This window comes from Phaseolus vulgaris, chromosome 3 (assembly GCF_000499845.2).
Source record: "Phaseolus vulgaris cultivar G19833 chromosome 3, P. vulgaris v2.0, whole genome shotgun sequence".
Lineage (NCBI taxonomy): Eukaryota > Viridiplantae > Streptophyta > Magnoliopsida > Fabales > Fabaceae > Phaseolus > Phaseolus vulgaris.
Genome location: NC_023757.2, coordinates 1,111,996 through 1,128,633, shown reverse-complemented (window position 1 = coordinate 1,128,633; position 16,638 = coordinate 1,111,996). Strand labels below are relative to the sequence as shown.

Genomic DNA, 16,638 nt, shown 5'->3' with positions numbered 1-16,638 from the left:
ATAATAAATTAATGTGATCATACATAACATACACACTGATACGATACGGATAAGGACATAAAATACGTATAATCTCTAAAATGTAGGATACGAGGAAGGACACAGATCTATATATTATATAATTATGAATTATATAAATTGACAATAAAGATTTATGTGTACAAGTATGTTTCAGTTTTTCTTAGCAGAAGCATGGCTAGTTCAAAAGGATTTGTTCCTTATTCTTATAATCATATTAAAATTTATACTAATAAGTTTGAGTTTTTAGAAAATTAATGTATTTCTCCTTTTTAAAATTATGTTAGAACCGTGTTAGAATTGTCAGTAATCCAACAAATATTTTTTGAATTGGATACTTTACCGATATGTGTCCTGCGAGTGTTAATGTCTGAGTCTCCCATGTGACACCATTTAAGAGACGTGTCAAAGCCTCATATGTGACACTTATATTCAAATCATGCTAGAATTCTTTCATAGATTGAACCATCTTTGTTTTTATTTTCTAGTCAGATTATTTTCTGAAATTTAGTCCTTTTGATTCAGAAAATTTTGATAAATTTTCCTATGTGGTAGAAGACTCATATACCATACCATATCCTTGTGATAATGTAGATCCACTAGTGACCCTCATGAACTCTTCCACGTGCCTAGGCAAAGGAGCAGCTCCAGATAACAGGATGCGTACACGTCCACCCAGTGCTTGTTTTGTCTATCATTAAAACTCATATTTTAGTTTTGAACCAGAGTTTATGAAAAGAACACATGAAGTTTAAGTGCTATTATACCTTGTCAAACACAAGCCTATCGAACAGAGGTGCTGCTTTGTGTTGTGGAAGACCCTTCTCAAGATACTTTAACTTGCTGTCATTAGACTCCAAATTAGTTTACACACTTACAGAAAACTTCAGACTTGAGTTTAATGATGAAACATACTAGTTGTAAGCACACTGAAACAGAGTACTCTGCAGTGCTCCTGCTGAAGAAAGTCTGCTTTTGATACCTTCAAATGAAAAGCTTATTTGTCGGATAAAGTGTCACACAAAGATAAGGATTTAAAAACATTGTTTAAGATCATGATTCTTGGTTTAAACATGGTTGTCACAGAACCAAAGATGATCATAAGAAGCATTCTTGTTTTACCAGCACAAATACGATCAAAAACTCTAGGAACACCACAGAATATAGTTGGTTGTAGTGCCTGAACATCTTCCAGCAAGAACCTCACATCCTGCATGAATCAGTAAGGGGAATTAGAATAGAACACTTAAAGAACGAACCAAAAACCAATTCCATGATGTGAATTAAAATCTTACTCCTTGCCAAAATCCTATTGCTGAGCCCTTGGAGATGCAATAAGTCTCCATTATTTGGTCATATACGTGAGCAAGAGGAAGAAATGAGAAGTACACATCGTCTTCTCCTGCCTAGAAATATTAAAATTTGTCTTGTTAGTGTCAGTTATTAGCTATGAGACTTGGACACTCTTTTTAAATGACGTGTCCGTGTCGGACACACGTGTCAGACACGATACTCGTAAGATACGTATCGGTGAAGTGTCCAATTCAAAAAATATTTGTTGGATTTCTAACAATTCTAGCACGGTTCTAACATAATTTTAAAAAGGAGAAATACACTAATTTTCTAAAAACTCAAATTTATTGTATATATCTTTATTATGATTATAAAAATAAGGAACAAATCCTTTTGAACCAGTTATGAAAAATATTTTTCTACTCCAACCAATTTTTGAAACATACTTGTGTACATAAATCTTTATTGTTAATTTATATAATTCATAATTATATAATATATAGATCGGTGTCTTGTGTCCTACATTTCACAGATTATAGGTATCTCCGTATACGTGTAATATCAGTGTCCGTGCTACATAGGTTATCAGCACTATAGTTTTTAATTCAACAAAGATAAGACACTCAGCCTCATCTTCTCATTGTATTAATTTTGAATATGATTAAAACATGTACCACATTTCCCTCAGCAATGATGAGAGTAGAATTACTTTCCTTGGCATAATGTGAGGAAAGTAGTTGATTTTAGAATCACCAGGCCAGTTATACAGCCAATGTGCTTACTTTTTCCTAACCTTATCTCATATCAGAATTTCACCATCCACTAATTGAAATATGATTGTGATTTGATTTTCTCTTCATTGGGTTTAAGAAATTAAGTTGCCATGAAAATCATAGAGACATTTATCAAGATGCAAGCCAAAGAAAGATTGGGGTGGCATAGTTCAAAGAGTCAATATTATAATTTATATTTCATGAAACTAACTAAGCTTCAAGAAAAATGGTTCTTACCACTCTGTCTGTTAACATAATTATGTGGTCAACAGACAACACTTCAGCCATGAAAGCTTGATTCTTAATAACAACACCTTTGGGATCGCCAGTTGTTCCACTCGTGTACATTATTGTGCAAATGTCTGTCTTCTTTTTCGATGGTAAATCCCAATCCAGACATCCCTAGAACAAGGAAGAAAAGAGAAGATTTTTTTTTTATATAAAAGTTTTCATATTAGGTATTATTATGAAACTTGACATCTCAGCTACGCTGACACCTCAAATAACAACAATCATCTGTCATTAATTTATGACCATGATTCTGACTTTGAACACCAAATAGGCAATTGAAAACCAGTTTTAACATCTTACCAACAAGAGAAACTCTCCCCATGAGAAGCAGGAGGCACCATGCTCCTCAGCTTCCTTCTTTTGTGTGGTCGAAACACTTCCAAAGCTCACAATAGCTACATCAATAATTAGAGCTCGGTCAGCATGGAATGCAGTAAGACCCTTAATCTATGAGTAGCTAAAATGTCAATGCTTCACCTACTTTTAAGATTTGAAGAACACTGCACAAGACATGACAAAACCTGTGGAAACAGATGTTAGTTCATTAGGAAACTTCAAGGAAATCGAAGGATAACTTGCTAATTACAACTGTGTTCTTATAAAAGACAGCATTGAAAAGGACTTGCAGTAGGCATGACATATTTTCAAGTTCAAAATATGGACCTGACTTTACATCACTGTTCCAAGCAAGTGGCTAATATTAACATCATATAATAGCTAATGTTGATCTTTATATAGCAGGCACATATTTACAGGAGGGAGTCAAATATGTGGAAGCACCAGATAAGATAATCCTAGTGAGTTTGAAGGTTCAAGCAAAGCTATATCACCAAATAATGAAACAGCAAAACTATTTGTCACACTCACCAAATCCAGGATGACTAAGCAAATATGGTAATATTAAAAATAGAACAATTCAGTGTCTTAGAAAGTCTAGAAATAATAAAAGAAAACTGTGATCAAAGAACTCGAACATACTGATGGAATTTTTTTTTCCTGAACAAATGCAATTGAAACTTCTGCATGATTTATGATGAACTCCACAGCATTAGGACCTGATAAGCAGACACCCAAGTGAAAGGCAAAGTCAATTACTAGCTGGCAGAATGACAGAGTGAATGAGTGTTGAGCAAGAGAAACTTGCTGATATATGCTCCAATTTGAGTCCACAAGTTCTTCAGAGTAAATGTTTCAAATAGTAAAAACAAAGACACTGAGACATTTGCTAAGTCAGAAAACACATACCAAGGGTGTCATATAGGGGAACATATGACACTGCACAGCTATTGCAAGCCTGCAAAACAGAAAATCTGAATCAAGTGAAATCCATTGGAATAATTAACAAAGCCAATTAATTTTCCTAAAAATATGGACTAATGGTATATTAAGAAATGAATTTTAAGCCTAGCCCAAGGTTATTAGATGAAGTTTGCACTCACTTATATACTATGAAATGTGTTAGTCGATGTAGAATCTCTAACATAGTATTCTCTCCTTTTATATGCAGCTTTCCATGTGAGTATTGCACTGACAGTGTACATAAATTTTACATAGTGATTCAATCACAAATGTTTATGCAGAATAGTTTGCTGACTTTTATGATTACTAATTTAAAGTCATACTAATGATGATTTTCGATTGCTTAATGATGGAAAAAAAATTTGGCACAGGAATTAAACTCTAAGATAGCAGGCTTTGTTAAATGAAGAATAATATATGGTGATACTGAGAAAGTGGTATACCTCCATTGCAATGATCCATTCAGGACAGTTGGAGCCATATATGCCACAACGATCTCCCTTGTGATTTAAAACCACTAGTTAGATTATCAAGTTCATATTATTCAGTGATTACAATGCAATTATCTTGAGAGAGAGAGCAAGGAATGTTGCAAACTCACTGGATTGACACCACGGCTCCTCATGGCAGAACCCATTTTCAAGGCAGCATCATAAACCTCTTGATATGTAAGCCATGCATAGGAACCCACCTGTAAATTCACCTCCAATGTTCTTCACATGATGTTTTCAAAAATTTGAGGAAAATTATGTTTTCCCCAATAGTTTAGTCTCTTAAAGCTATCATAACAAAATAACTTGTTCCCATTTCCCATACCTTTTTATGTTCCCCCAAGTTAGGTAAAAAGTGGCATGTAAGCATAAAAAATTCTAACAATCAATGAAGAGAGTACTATTTAGTGTGTTGTGTCACTTTTTAATCAAGGGACACTGAACACAAATAGGAGATTTTAATTCAAAAGTTCCTAAAATATGGTGCATGGAACCAAAATACATGAAGCTGATACCTTAGATTCTGTTTTTTGACGCCTACCAAGCATTTTACTGTTGGGGTTCCTTTTAACAGAGTCCCTGCCAGATGAAGCACCAAAACTGAATGAGAAATGGTGTGCTGTTTTTCTTTTCTTACATAGAAAACTCACATGAATAATTTGATACAATTTGGAGGAAGAACTTTGCATGTAACTGATAAATTGAGAAATTATAGTAAAGAAATTAAGAAAAAAAACTAGTTAAAATTAGTTAACAAGAAAATATACATAAAAATCAGTATTAGCAAAGTTGGATGAAAGTATAATAATGTTACTTCTTAATATGGAGCCAAAAAAACACTAATCCATTCGAATTTTACTGCTCTAAACTGAGTAAAGATTAAGTAAGTGATCAGAGAAAAGTAAATTAACTGTTGAAATTCTAACACAGTCATGATTTGTCATGTAAGTGCATGAAATGCTGAATGTTAATTTTCTCATCAAGGACTATTATTACTCACTTGACCCTCTAAAGTAAGTTACTCAATTTTTAGAAGAGATTCCCTCAATGATTACCATTGTCATGTTGTTGTGTGTCATATCATAAACACAACAAAAGGGATAAAATTTTCCTACAAAATGACTTAATGCATGGTTGAGAGTTTATCAATTTTACACTATAATAACTTCATTTGATGTTCAGTTGCATAGTGATATTTAACATGAAAGTTTTATATAAAAAAAAAATCTTTTCATGAAAAAAGAAAAGTACACCAAATTGTGTATAGTGACCTGAAGAAATCCCAAGGGGACTCCAAATCAGAAGGAACCTCCAAGAGACCCTCTTTAGCATAAATGCTTCTGTACACAGGACCTGCTGATGGCTTTCCATCAGTTGCAGGACTTCCCTCCTCAACCTTCACAGTGAAAACCTCTGGCATTGTAAGAGGGAAAGGAATGTGCAGGTGTGTGTGTCTGAGAACTGTTTCTAGGGATGATGGTGATAATGATTTGTGATCTCAGTCACAAGTGGAGTTATATGTGAGGTGATAAAGACAAAGGGGTGTGGACAGATCAACTACAAAGGAAGAAGAAGTGCATGTGAAGCAGCAATGTGGGGGTTGAGCCAGAGCAATAAATTCAGTGTTTACTTTTGCTATGCATTTTCTGAACAAATTTTTATAGCTGGTTTATTGCTACTGTTTTAGCTCTTCTGTGACTTTTGTGTTTGCATGTTTTCAACCTCTACGAGCATTTATATTGGCAGCAAAAGTTTGGTGAAGCTACCCTTGCCTTTTTCCTAACAGACAAGATCACAAACACAAAACCAAACAAAATAAATGGTGATTCTCATTAAAATAAAAAATGCGTTCTAAAAATTATAACTATTTCTTTCTCTTTGCTCTTTGCTCTTTGCTGATACTAATGGTATTATAAAATAAAATAAAAAATAAAAAATAAAAAGTAAAAAAATTATAGAAAATAGATTTTCCATTAATGACCACCGTTAAGCATTTTTTTGTTGACAATAATGCACCCTCATCATCTTCTTTATTTTGGTCAACGCTTAACAGTGATGACCAAAGCTCATAAATGGCTGCTTAGTTGGTTATGTACCTTCTCAATCAACACTGCCACTTTTCGTTCAGAATTTCTACAGCAAAACATAAATAAATACATGTATTCAATTTTACTATTTAACTGAATTATAACAGTGGCTTCTCTTTAGTTTTTCACTGCGATTTTTTTAATAATTTTACTCTTCCCAATTTCAAAAATTCATAATTTTATTCTATATTTAATTTTACATGTTTTATTTCTTTCTTGTTGTCCCCATTGGAACCTAAAAATAAGGTTTATGACCAAAACAATTCATTCAATTAGACTTAATGATTCCTTACACAAATAAAAAAGACAAACCATATCAGAAGTAAAGATATATAATAACTAATTCTAATAAGAATAACTACTTCTATAAAAAGAATTGTGAATATGAGCTTTTACAATTCAAACAAAAAAATAAATAAACTTTTGTGAAAACTTAGTTAACTCTAGTTTAAAAAAATTTTACTCTATTGGAGATTCCACATCGACTAGATATTAAGATATTTCATTTTTTATAAGTGGGTGCAAACCTTACTTTATGAGTCGAGGTTGAGTTAAACTTAAAATTCACTTCTTAATATGGTATGAGAGTCATTTTCGAGTTCATCTTAGCGAGAATTTGTTGGATTTATAAGTTGAGTTATACTTAAAGTCCACTTCTTAATATATGAAATAAATAATATTCATAACAATCCATTTAACTTATAAATAATTTATTTATATTACAATATTGTTATAATATATAGTTGTTAAATAGTATTTTGATGGTTAAAATATTATTTTCCAATAAATAATTACTAGAATGTGACTTGCTATAGTTCTAAGTTGTGAGGAACTTATTTACATGTCTTCACATTTTGCAATTTAAACAAGTTGGTAAAGATGGGTTGAAAAATGAAACCAGAATAGAAACATAGTCAATGGGGGAAGTAAACCACATAAGAAGAACAAAAAATAATTGTAAGTTGGTTGAGAATGTTTGGTTAATGGAATAATTTTATTGATGCAGTTGGAATTGGTATGACAAACATATTATTAGGTGGAATATGATGCAATTGGATATGTGAGAGGTGGGAAAAAGGTGGAACATTAATTTGGTGACCAATTGAAAGGATATAGCCACTTATAACTCACCTAAATTTGAATGCTACAATTAATGTTCCATGTAACATTAATTACCAAGGTATGTAGCACCACAACTGATGGGGTATATGCCAATTTTTATCATTTTTATTTTATGTAAGGATGTGTAAATTATAAAACTATAATTGTTGATTGAGAATTTTTAAAAAAAAATTAACAACTTGATATTATTGTGGCATGATTCTAATAATTATTAGTCTAATAATTATTTATATATTTTTTAGTACATTAATCATCATTTTAAGAGATTCAAATTCAATAAATTTTTTTGTTTAAAAAGATTTTTCAAAGTAAATAATATAGATTGGAGTCAACTGTTCAAGAATTATCTCTGACAATTATAATTGCATCCCATTGCTGAATGTGAAGAGAAAGAGTTGTTTGGGGTGGTAAGAGAAAAAGGGGAGGAGAGGTATGAATAGCAATATCATCTACGGGGACATGGGCTTTCTGTTTAAAGACATTCTAAAAAAATTTAAAATGAAAATGCATTAATGTTGGGTTCACCTATATTAATCTGTTTTAATTAGAAAAAGGAAGTTTCTTCCTGCACCCCTATAGTTTTCTTTCTGCACCCTCATAATGTTATGTAAAGATCAAACTGTCCCTATTATTTTTTAAAAACCTTAAAATGCACTTGAACTGTATTTATTTTTTTACATTCTGAATTATGGAATCTGGAAAATTTTTGGATTGACAATTCCAGTAAAATTTCGGATCCACCAATCTGTAATTTAAAATACACATTTCAAATTCAAAAAAAGCATTATGGATCCACCAATCCGTAACAGAAATATGCATTTCAGATTTAAAAATCCATAACTAAAAAAAAACATTACAAATCCATCAATCCGTAACAGAATTAGGCTTCTGGATTCAGCAATCTGAAAATCAATAATTCAATAATTCATGCAAAATTTACTTTTGGAACACCCCCTCCTCCGAAAAAAAAAGATTTAGTTCTGGATTGATGAATTCGTAGCACACTCCCAGATCTCTTTTTCTAGTAATCACGGTGTCCTTTTACAAATAAAAGGTCAAAGTTCGGGATGTAAAAAATTGTGGGGTGCAGGAAGAAGAAGCCTTAGAAAAATAATGATGAATTAGCGTAAGCTACATAAAGTTGATATTTAAAAGCTTACACTAGTATTTACTCAAATCCGACACTATTTATTAATTAGTATTGACTTTTGATTTTTAATTTCAACTTAACATTTGAGTAATAATAAATGTTATTTTTTTTAGTACAATAAAAAAGAATATAATTTTAATATAAAAATATTAATTTTATTTGAACTCCATTAATACTGAAGTAATTAAACACATGTTTGATCCTTAGTAATTATTATGTGTGTTTTGAGTGTTAAAAGAATAAGAAAATGAGAGGTGTGAATAGCAAATCGGTCCCTGGGATATGAACTTTGGGTTTAAAGAATATTGAAAAAAGTCTGTTTGTTTATGATATCATTGAATGTTGGGATTTTATCCTATCACAATTCACAACAAAAAATTTAAAAATTCTGCTAGCCAACCATTGCTGTATTTGCTGCCAATTATTTCAAAAAAAAGAGTTGGAAATAAAACTGTAACTATGAAAAATATCCATAAAAAATAGCATGCGAATATAAAAAATAATCTACGCACAAAAAAACCCAAAAACAATCCATGATAAAAATGTCTTATAATCACACAAACTAACATAACAATACTCAGAAGCAATCCTTAACAATTTTGACATCGTTATTCAGTCAGAATCAAAATTTCGCACAATAAATTAATCTATACAAAACTTCATCAAACAAAGTATATATCGATAGAGATAAAAACTTATGTTTTACTCAAAGAACATCTTCAAAAAGACCTAATGAACTAAGTTTCTTCACAAGTGAGTTCGAATTGATTCAACATCACCCAACACTTCTCAATTTCAAGTGAATCAAGAAATTATTGTATGGTTGAGCATAACATAATCCAAATCTCAACCAACATATACACATCACATTTTTTTTTTAATTTACACAAATCCAAAGATTTAATAATATATCACATGAAAAATAACAAGATAAGATGATATGATATGATATGATATATGAGACCGTCTAGAACAATTTCTCTCCTTCCAAATATCAAGTTCGCGAGACCAACGACCCCACGATGCCGGCGATAAGAGCGGTGGGATCACCAAGCACCGCCGACACCGCCACCTGCACGGCCACTCCGGCGAACTCACAGCACCTTTTCACCCTGCCACCTTTTCCCCCTCTCCCCTTGTGGCAGCCACTCTCGACCACGCTCTTCAACCCCTTACCCTCATGCCAACTCTCCACCACCATCTCCCTCACACACGCCACATGCAAGTTATACCTCTTGCATGAGGACCTGTAGCTCCACCCCCTGCCCTTCTGCCCGCAGCGGTGGCATGCCGACCTCACCGTCCGGTACAGGAGCAGCCTGACCTCATTGTTATCACCGGCGATGACCGTGGGCAGCTTGGCGCAACAAGGGTGGAGGTCGAAGCCGCAGGAGAAGCAGTGGTAGAGGAAGCCCTTGAGGGGCTTCTGGCAGGCGTTGCAGTAGCGGGGAGTGTCGCCGGGAGGGTGAGAGAGGAAGTGGAAGGAGCATTTGGGGTAGAAAGGGTGGAAGAGTGAAGGAGAAGGAATGGAACAGTGAGTGTGGAGATCGAAGTCGCAGAGGGAGCAGCTATAGCGTGACCCTATGCCCAGTTCCTTGCAGCCGTCACATTGGAAGGGAGATTCGGAGTAGTCAAACGTTAGCTTGTGTTGTTTGTGGCTGAAGTGAGATATCTCACTCAATTTCTTGGTGGCTGTCGTTTCATGTTCATCATCATCGTGTTTTTGGTGTTTAGGGTTTTGGAAATTGGACTTGTTATACATGGTTTTGATTTGGATATGATGTGGTGATTTTGTTTTGGAAAGTTTTTGGAGTGAAGTGGGAGGGTGGGAAACCTATATATATATATATATATATACAAAAGTTTATGTATTCTATTTTATCATATTTTTAAATTATTCTTTTAGTGCCTAGAATTTCTTTTATATCAAGTTATTGGTGGAAAATAAATTGTTTTTTTATCAAGAAAAAATAAATAAAATATATGAATAAGGATTACTTAACTCTAATCTTTATACAATAAATAGAGACTAACTTGATGTTCTTCTTTCTAGTTATTTTATCACAAAATAATTTAATATAAAAAAAATTATTTATAGAAAAAAATAATTAGTTATTATAGTAACTAAATTAGAGACTCTTTTAAAAACTAAAGAAAAAAAATAGTTTCTAAATTAATTTTTATTATTGTAAGATAGTTTCTAATTTGGTATCTAATTAACTACTAAATTTAGAATGTAAATAGTTGGTAGTGAAAACATGTAGCTAATTAATATCAATTTAGAAACTATTTAACAATAATATAAACTAATTTAGAAACCAATTATTTTTTAGTTTCTAAAATGGTCTCTAATTTAGTTACTATAGCAACTAATTATTTTTTGTCTCTAACATTGATTTTCATTTCATGATTTTTTTGTAGTGGGTGTATAAGGATTGAAATATTTTTAAAATATTTTATTTTATTTATTTAATTATTTGTTGGTAAAAAAAAAACACAAAACAGATTGTCTCAATCTCAACTCATGATCCATTAATTTCTTAAATTTTGAAGGGTATAATGAATTTGTGGTATTTTAAAGAGTGAGACAATTTTTGTAATATGCATGCAGCTTTTGATGAGGCTGAAGCATTTTTTTATTATTATTATTTAGGTGGTTATTTTTTATTACAATAGGTTTAAAATTCTTTTCTATACTTGGATCATCTAAAAAATGGTCCAATTAATTTTATTCGTTTTTTATTAAAATAAAAATGAATGAATATGTGTTCTTTATTAGGTGATAGTGAAGATGGAATCCATGGATGAAGAGAGAAAGAGGCAGACATAAGGCATATTATTATTTAGGTCTTGTGTCCCACAAGAGAATATATCCCATTTTTTTTTTCTTTTCTTTGGATAATATCTATCTTTTATATATGTATATTCTTAATTAACCTTAAACCTAATGTTAGAAAGATTATGGTAATAAATTTAGTGATATATTATATAATGACGCAAAGAATGTGTAATCCTACGAAGCATGACATGCACGCAACCTAAAGTTTTCAAACAAGGAAAGAACGAAGGCATAAATTCTTTATCCCAATAATTTAATTTTTATACCCTCTAACCCTATAATTCAATATAGCCTTTTAAAAACTTCTTTATTCTTTCTCTATATAATGTCTTCAAATTTTATGAACATTGCAAAGAACAAAAAAATAATTCTTTTTAAGTACGAAAAACAAATCTTAATTATTATTGTATAGAGTGTTCGATAACTCGGACCTCGCTATTGGATCCAAATGATGGGTCATGAAATTAGTTCAATTGTTGATCAATCTAGAAACGATAATTAAGATAAAAGATAATACTACAAGAAAAATATGAAATAGAAACTAATTTTAGAAACTAAAAAGAATTAGTTGCTATAGTAACTAAATTAGAGATCATTCTAAAAACTAAAAAAAAAATTGTTTCTAAATTATTTTCTATTATTGTTAAATAGTTTCTAAATTGGTATCTAATTAGTTACCAAGTTTCAACTACCAATTAATTAGATTCTAAATTTGATAATAAAAACCTCAGTTGCTAATTAGATACCAATTTAGAAATCATTTAATCATAATAGAAACTAATTTAGAAACCAATTTTTTTTTTAGTTTTTAAAATAATTTCTAATTTAATCCGTAACTAATTATTTTTTATTTCTAAAACTGGTTTTTATTTCATAAATTTTTCTTGTAAAGTAAAGACTACCAAATAAAAAAAAATACAATTATCAATGTTACTTTGTATATAGTCTTTTTTTTACTTGAAGTAAGTCTTTTGATGACAAAAAAAAAAGTTGGTTTAACATTTTTAAACTTACAACCCAATACATAAAGAACGGGAAAATTTGTTTATACTTAATAGAAACTGAGCTTGAATTTTAGAAATATATAATTGAGTTAAATAATCATATAAATTTTTTGTTGTTTATAATAATTTCATATTCAACACAAAGAATAACTTTTTATAAAAAAAATGAAAAAAATGTAAAGTTGACACGTGTGACGAGGAGAATGGTGTTTGAGTAGTAGTAGATGAGATGAATGATTAAAGAGAATCTATATATTCTACACTGTTTCTTTAAGAACAAAGTGAGAAGAATAAAGTAACCTAGCTGAACAAGAATAATTAAGGAGGTTTTTTTTTTGTTCCTCTTTTATCTACTTTCATATTTTGACCATTATTTTCTTTTACCTCTGAAACAAAACAAGCATTATGAATCTTCCAGAAAGTGCTACTCATTTTGTTTTGATACTTACTTCATCCAATTGCACTTGCTGGAGAATCTTACTAGGTTGAAAGGAAATAAATTGTGGGAGTGAAAAAAAAAATTCAATGTTTATTCCTAAATTATTTTCAATTTTTCATACAGTTTTCTATTAATTTAATATGGTAGAATCAATTATGGTAGAATCCTAATTGGTTAATTTTGTATTTTTATGGATAATAAAAAATATAATAAATGAAAGTATTTGAAAAATATTTTAATTCAATTATGTATATATAAAAAGAGACTTAAAGAACTTAAATAAGAACCATCCAAACAAATTTGTATCAAATTAAGTATGTGCAAAATACAATTATATGAGATAAGGATTCAAATAACATATGTCATTTGTTGTTCTACATTAACCACTCAAGCCTGATACTTTGATCTTTTAAGTTGTAATTTCATCTACCAATTCGAATTATACGTCATTCTTAAGATTCTTGTGAACATTTTAACCCCACGACTTGTATTAGGTGTTGATTCCTAAGGAGTTGCAAATAAAGTTTTTATCTAAATTTAAAAGTTTGATATTTTAGTTTAACAGTTAAATACATACGATGAGGTTTAAACCCGTCAGAATAAGAAAAAGTTTGATATTTTAGTTTAACAGTTAAATACATACGATGAGGTTTAAACCCCTCAGAATAAGAAAACATGGCCAAATAAAACTTAGCTGTAATCCAAACCCAAAACTTTAGTTGCACCTTCATAAAAATTTGCAATTCATCAAAAAATTTATTATTAAAAATGATATTATTCTCGTATTCCAAATATTCTAAATTTGTTAATTCTGTTAATAGATGTTGGTATTAATTCAATTGTTAGTTCATCTTACTCAATATTTACAAAAAAAATTATATTGAATATATAATTGGTTTTGGAACAAAATTGATTGAGATATAGATTCTCTTTTTTGTTGAGTGTGATTGTATTTATCTTCGTTTTATCTTTGTCTTCAACGAGAATAAAATATTCCTACCCACCAACTTTACTTGTCCTTATGATGTAAAATATATATTTTTCAAAAAATAAATAAACGAGTCTTGCATAATTATTATTATTATTATTATTATTATTATTATTATTATTATTATTATTATTTTGTTTCAATGAGTTCATATGATTTATTCTAGGTAATGAAATTGTCCTTCCAATTATATGGTCATGAATTCATTTTATAAGAAAGAGGAAAGTAAAAAAATTGTAAAAACACACCAAAGCAAAATAAAATATTATACTCTACTTTATAATATTTATTAACAGAGTGATACTAAATTCTAAACTTCATCAAATTATAACTCCACTGTTTTTTGCTGCATATATCTATTTAAGTATTGACTTAACACCAAATAGTTTAATATAAAAGTAATTTTTTAATATAAATTTTAGCTAATTATAATTCCTATTAATTGCGTACATAAATTTATATTATAATGAAAAATCAATGTATTTTTAGCATGTTTTGGTAAATCTCAAAGTTTAATGTTTAGAAGTGCATGTAAGAGCGTGCTTTCAAATCCCTTATAAACAACATTGAAAGAAGGAAGATATCACATAGATTTTGCCCAAGGTGTAAGATTATTAAAATTATTAGAATAATTTATATTCAATTGCAGTTTTGATTTTTAAATTGTTTATCTGAAATATTGTTCTCTTTCTTTTCCACAATTTTAATTAACATGTTCTAAGAAATTCTTAATTTTGATCTAAACTTTAATTTTACATTTTAGTTTATTAAATTATTTTGTTAAGGTAAGAATTATGTTAAGGTTAATATTCAATTGGTTTAAAATTAAAAAAAATTGAATGTGAAATTAAAAATTAGAGCAAAATACATAATTTCTAAAAGTATAAAAATATAAAATGAAATAAAATCACATATTAAAACTTAAAGAGAACAAGTTAAAAAAATTAACATAATGTGTAGTACAAAATCTAAAATAATAGGTAACTTAAAACTAAGGTCCTATGGTCTAGTGGTCAGGACATTGGACTCTGAATCCAGTAACCCGAGTTCAAATCTCGGTAGGACCTTTTTAAAAATGTTTTTTGTTTTCCAATATATGTTTATTTAAAAAAAATGGTATAACAGTTTTAATTTTATATAATAATAACAATATACTTATAAATCATTATTCAAATGCTATTTTATGGATTGAAATTATTTTTAAATTTTCAAAATTGGATTTAGTTTTTAATTTTTTATTACTAAGTTAATTTTTTTTATTGAAATTTGCTGTGACGAAGGTTTAATAATAAGCATTTACTTTATTGAAGAAATATGTGCATTGCTTTTTTACAGGAATTATATGAATGTAGAACAACTAAGTTTTTTCAGAAAAAAAAAAATGTTTTTATCTTGGTTGATACTTATATATTACACTCATAAATAAATAAGTTCAAAATCCTGTAATTTCATAAGTTTATAAATATTGTATCAGAGTAAATAAGTCAAAAAAAATCTATATATACATATATCTATGTTTAAAAATCAATAATCTTAGCTGAATATGTTCAACCATTTTGGGTAGAAATTATTTGTATGTTTTAAAATGACATTGAATAAAGTGTTAAGTTAAAACATAAATAAACATGCAATAATGTTCACAATACAGATCTTATCATATTATGATTCTCACATATATTATTCAACAAGAAAGAATATGCACTTATCTTGATCCATGAGTGATCCTGCTTAAACAATTACTTTATCTCCTTTGTCCCAATCTATCTCTTAGCAATTCCGTTCTTGTCACACACTTTCGTGATGGTTAATAGTGAGACAACTATTATTTGCAGAGACATAACCCTATTGACCTTAATTCCCAATCTCCATCAGATGTCGGTTTTCATTATTTATATTTCTTACGTTAACCAATGAGTCCTTTAATTCTATTATTATTATTAAATCATATTCGGATCCAAAACCCAAACTTTAAGTCATGTGAGTCACTTTATAGAAATTAATTTACATACATAATCTATATATGCATATATCTATGCTTAAAAATCAATAATCTGAGCAAAATTGGTTCAATCATTTTGTGTAGAAATTATTTGTATGTTTTAAGGAACACAAATGACCTGGAATAAAGATCATTATGTTGTTTAGTTTTAGAATATGGAAGGTGCTTAGGCTATTTTGTTTTGCTTTTGTGTTAGAATATAATGGTTAGTTCTTCTTTTATGTTACTAATTTGAGAAATTAAGAAAATGCTTTTTCTCAATTCAATAATAAGAAATTTTTACTCGATCTAATATAGTGTAGTTACCAACATATCATATTTTGGCATAAAAGTTTGTTGAATTTGATTCATCAATTTGAAACAAACATTTTTACATTTAAAATCAATAATTGACATTTATGATAAAAGAAACATTTAAATTGATTTGTCTTTTCAAGAATATTAAAAATTGATGTTTATTTTTTTTTACTATTATAAATTAATATAGGAAATAATTCATAATGATTTTTTTCACATGAGAATTAGGCGCATGGGAAAGAAGATAGAAAGAAGGGTTTTGCTTCCTACATTAGATTATTTGGCACATACATGTTGGATATCTCACATTGACTAGAAATTAGAGTCTTTCATAATATATAAATGGGTGCAAACCTCACCTCATTAAGTCGGTTTTATGGGGTTGAGTTAGGCTTAAAGTTTACTTCTTAATATGGTATCAGAGTCATTTTAAGCCTATCCTAACAAATATTTGTTGGGTTTATCAGGCCACCCGCTATTGGACAACTCATAACATATATCTTTAGGCACGAGTTGGTAACCTTAGGCTTAAAGCCCACTTCTTAACA

At 29.6% G+C, this 16,638-nt stretch overlaps 2 protein-coding genes and 1 non-coding gene across 4 annotated transcripts in view; 1 reads left to right on the top strand and 2 right to left on the bottom strand.

The window, feature by feature from the left end:
- Positions 1-5,876, bottom strand: part of LOC137806103 (probable CoA ligase CCL6) — a 45,166-nt gene extending 39,290 nt beyond the window's left edge. For both annotated transcript variants that reach the window (XM_068606056.1, XM_068606055.1), the window contains exons 1-14: positions 5,437-5,876; positions 4,681-4,744; positions 4,276-4,365; positions 4,118-4,174; positions 3,621-3,669; positions 3,354-3,430; positions 2,857-2,896; positions 2,676-2,770; positions 2,322-2,486; positions 1,314-1,424; positions 1,141-1,228; positions 934-1,000; positions 786-861; positions 592-709 (exon numbers count right to left, since the gene is read on the bottom strand). In XM_068606056.1, the coding sequence (XP_068462157.1) occupies positions 592-709; positions 786-861; positions 934-1,000; positions 1,141-1,228; positions 1,314-1,424; positions 2,322-2,486; positions 2,676-2,770; positions 2,857-2,896; positions 3,354-3,430; positions 3,621-3,669; positions 4,118-4,174; positions 4,276-4,365; positions 4,681-4,744; positions 5,437-5,585 (1,246 nt within the window). In that variant the 5' untranslated portion in view covers positions 5,586-5,876. The remainder of the gene's footprint in view (positions 1-591; positions 710-785; positions 862-933; positions 1,001-1,140; positions 1,229-1,313; positions 1,425-2,321; positions 2,487-2,675; positions 2,771-2,856; positions 2,897-3,353; positions 3,431-3,620; positions 3,670-4,117; positions 4,175-4,275; positions 4,366-4,680; positions 4,745-5,436) is intronic.
- Positions 5,877-9,182: 3,306 nt separating this feature from the next.
- Positions 9,183-10,345, bottom strand: LOC137806098 (uncharacterized). The gene has a single exon (XM_068606046.1). The coding sequence runs from the start codon at positions 10,284-10,286 to the stop codon at positions 9,519-9,521; it is 768 nt and encodes a 255-aa protein (XP_068462147.1). The 5' UTR covers positions 10,287-10,345; the 3' UTR covers positions 9,183-9,518.
- Positions 10,346-14,789: 4,444 nt separating this feature from the next.
- On the top strand, positions 14,790-14,861 carry TRNAQ-CUG (transfer RNA glutamine (anticodon CUG)). Its single transcript has one exon. It is a non-coding gene; the product is annotated as a tRNA-Gln (tRNA).
- The last annotated feature ends 1,777 nt before the right edge of the window (positions 14,862-16,638 follow it).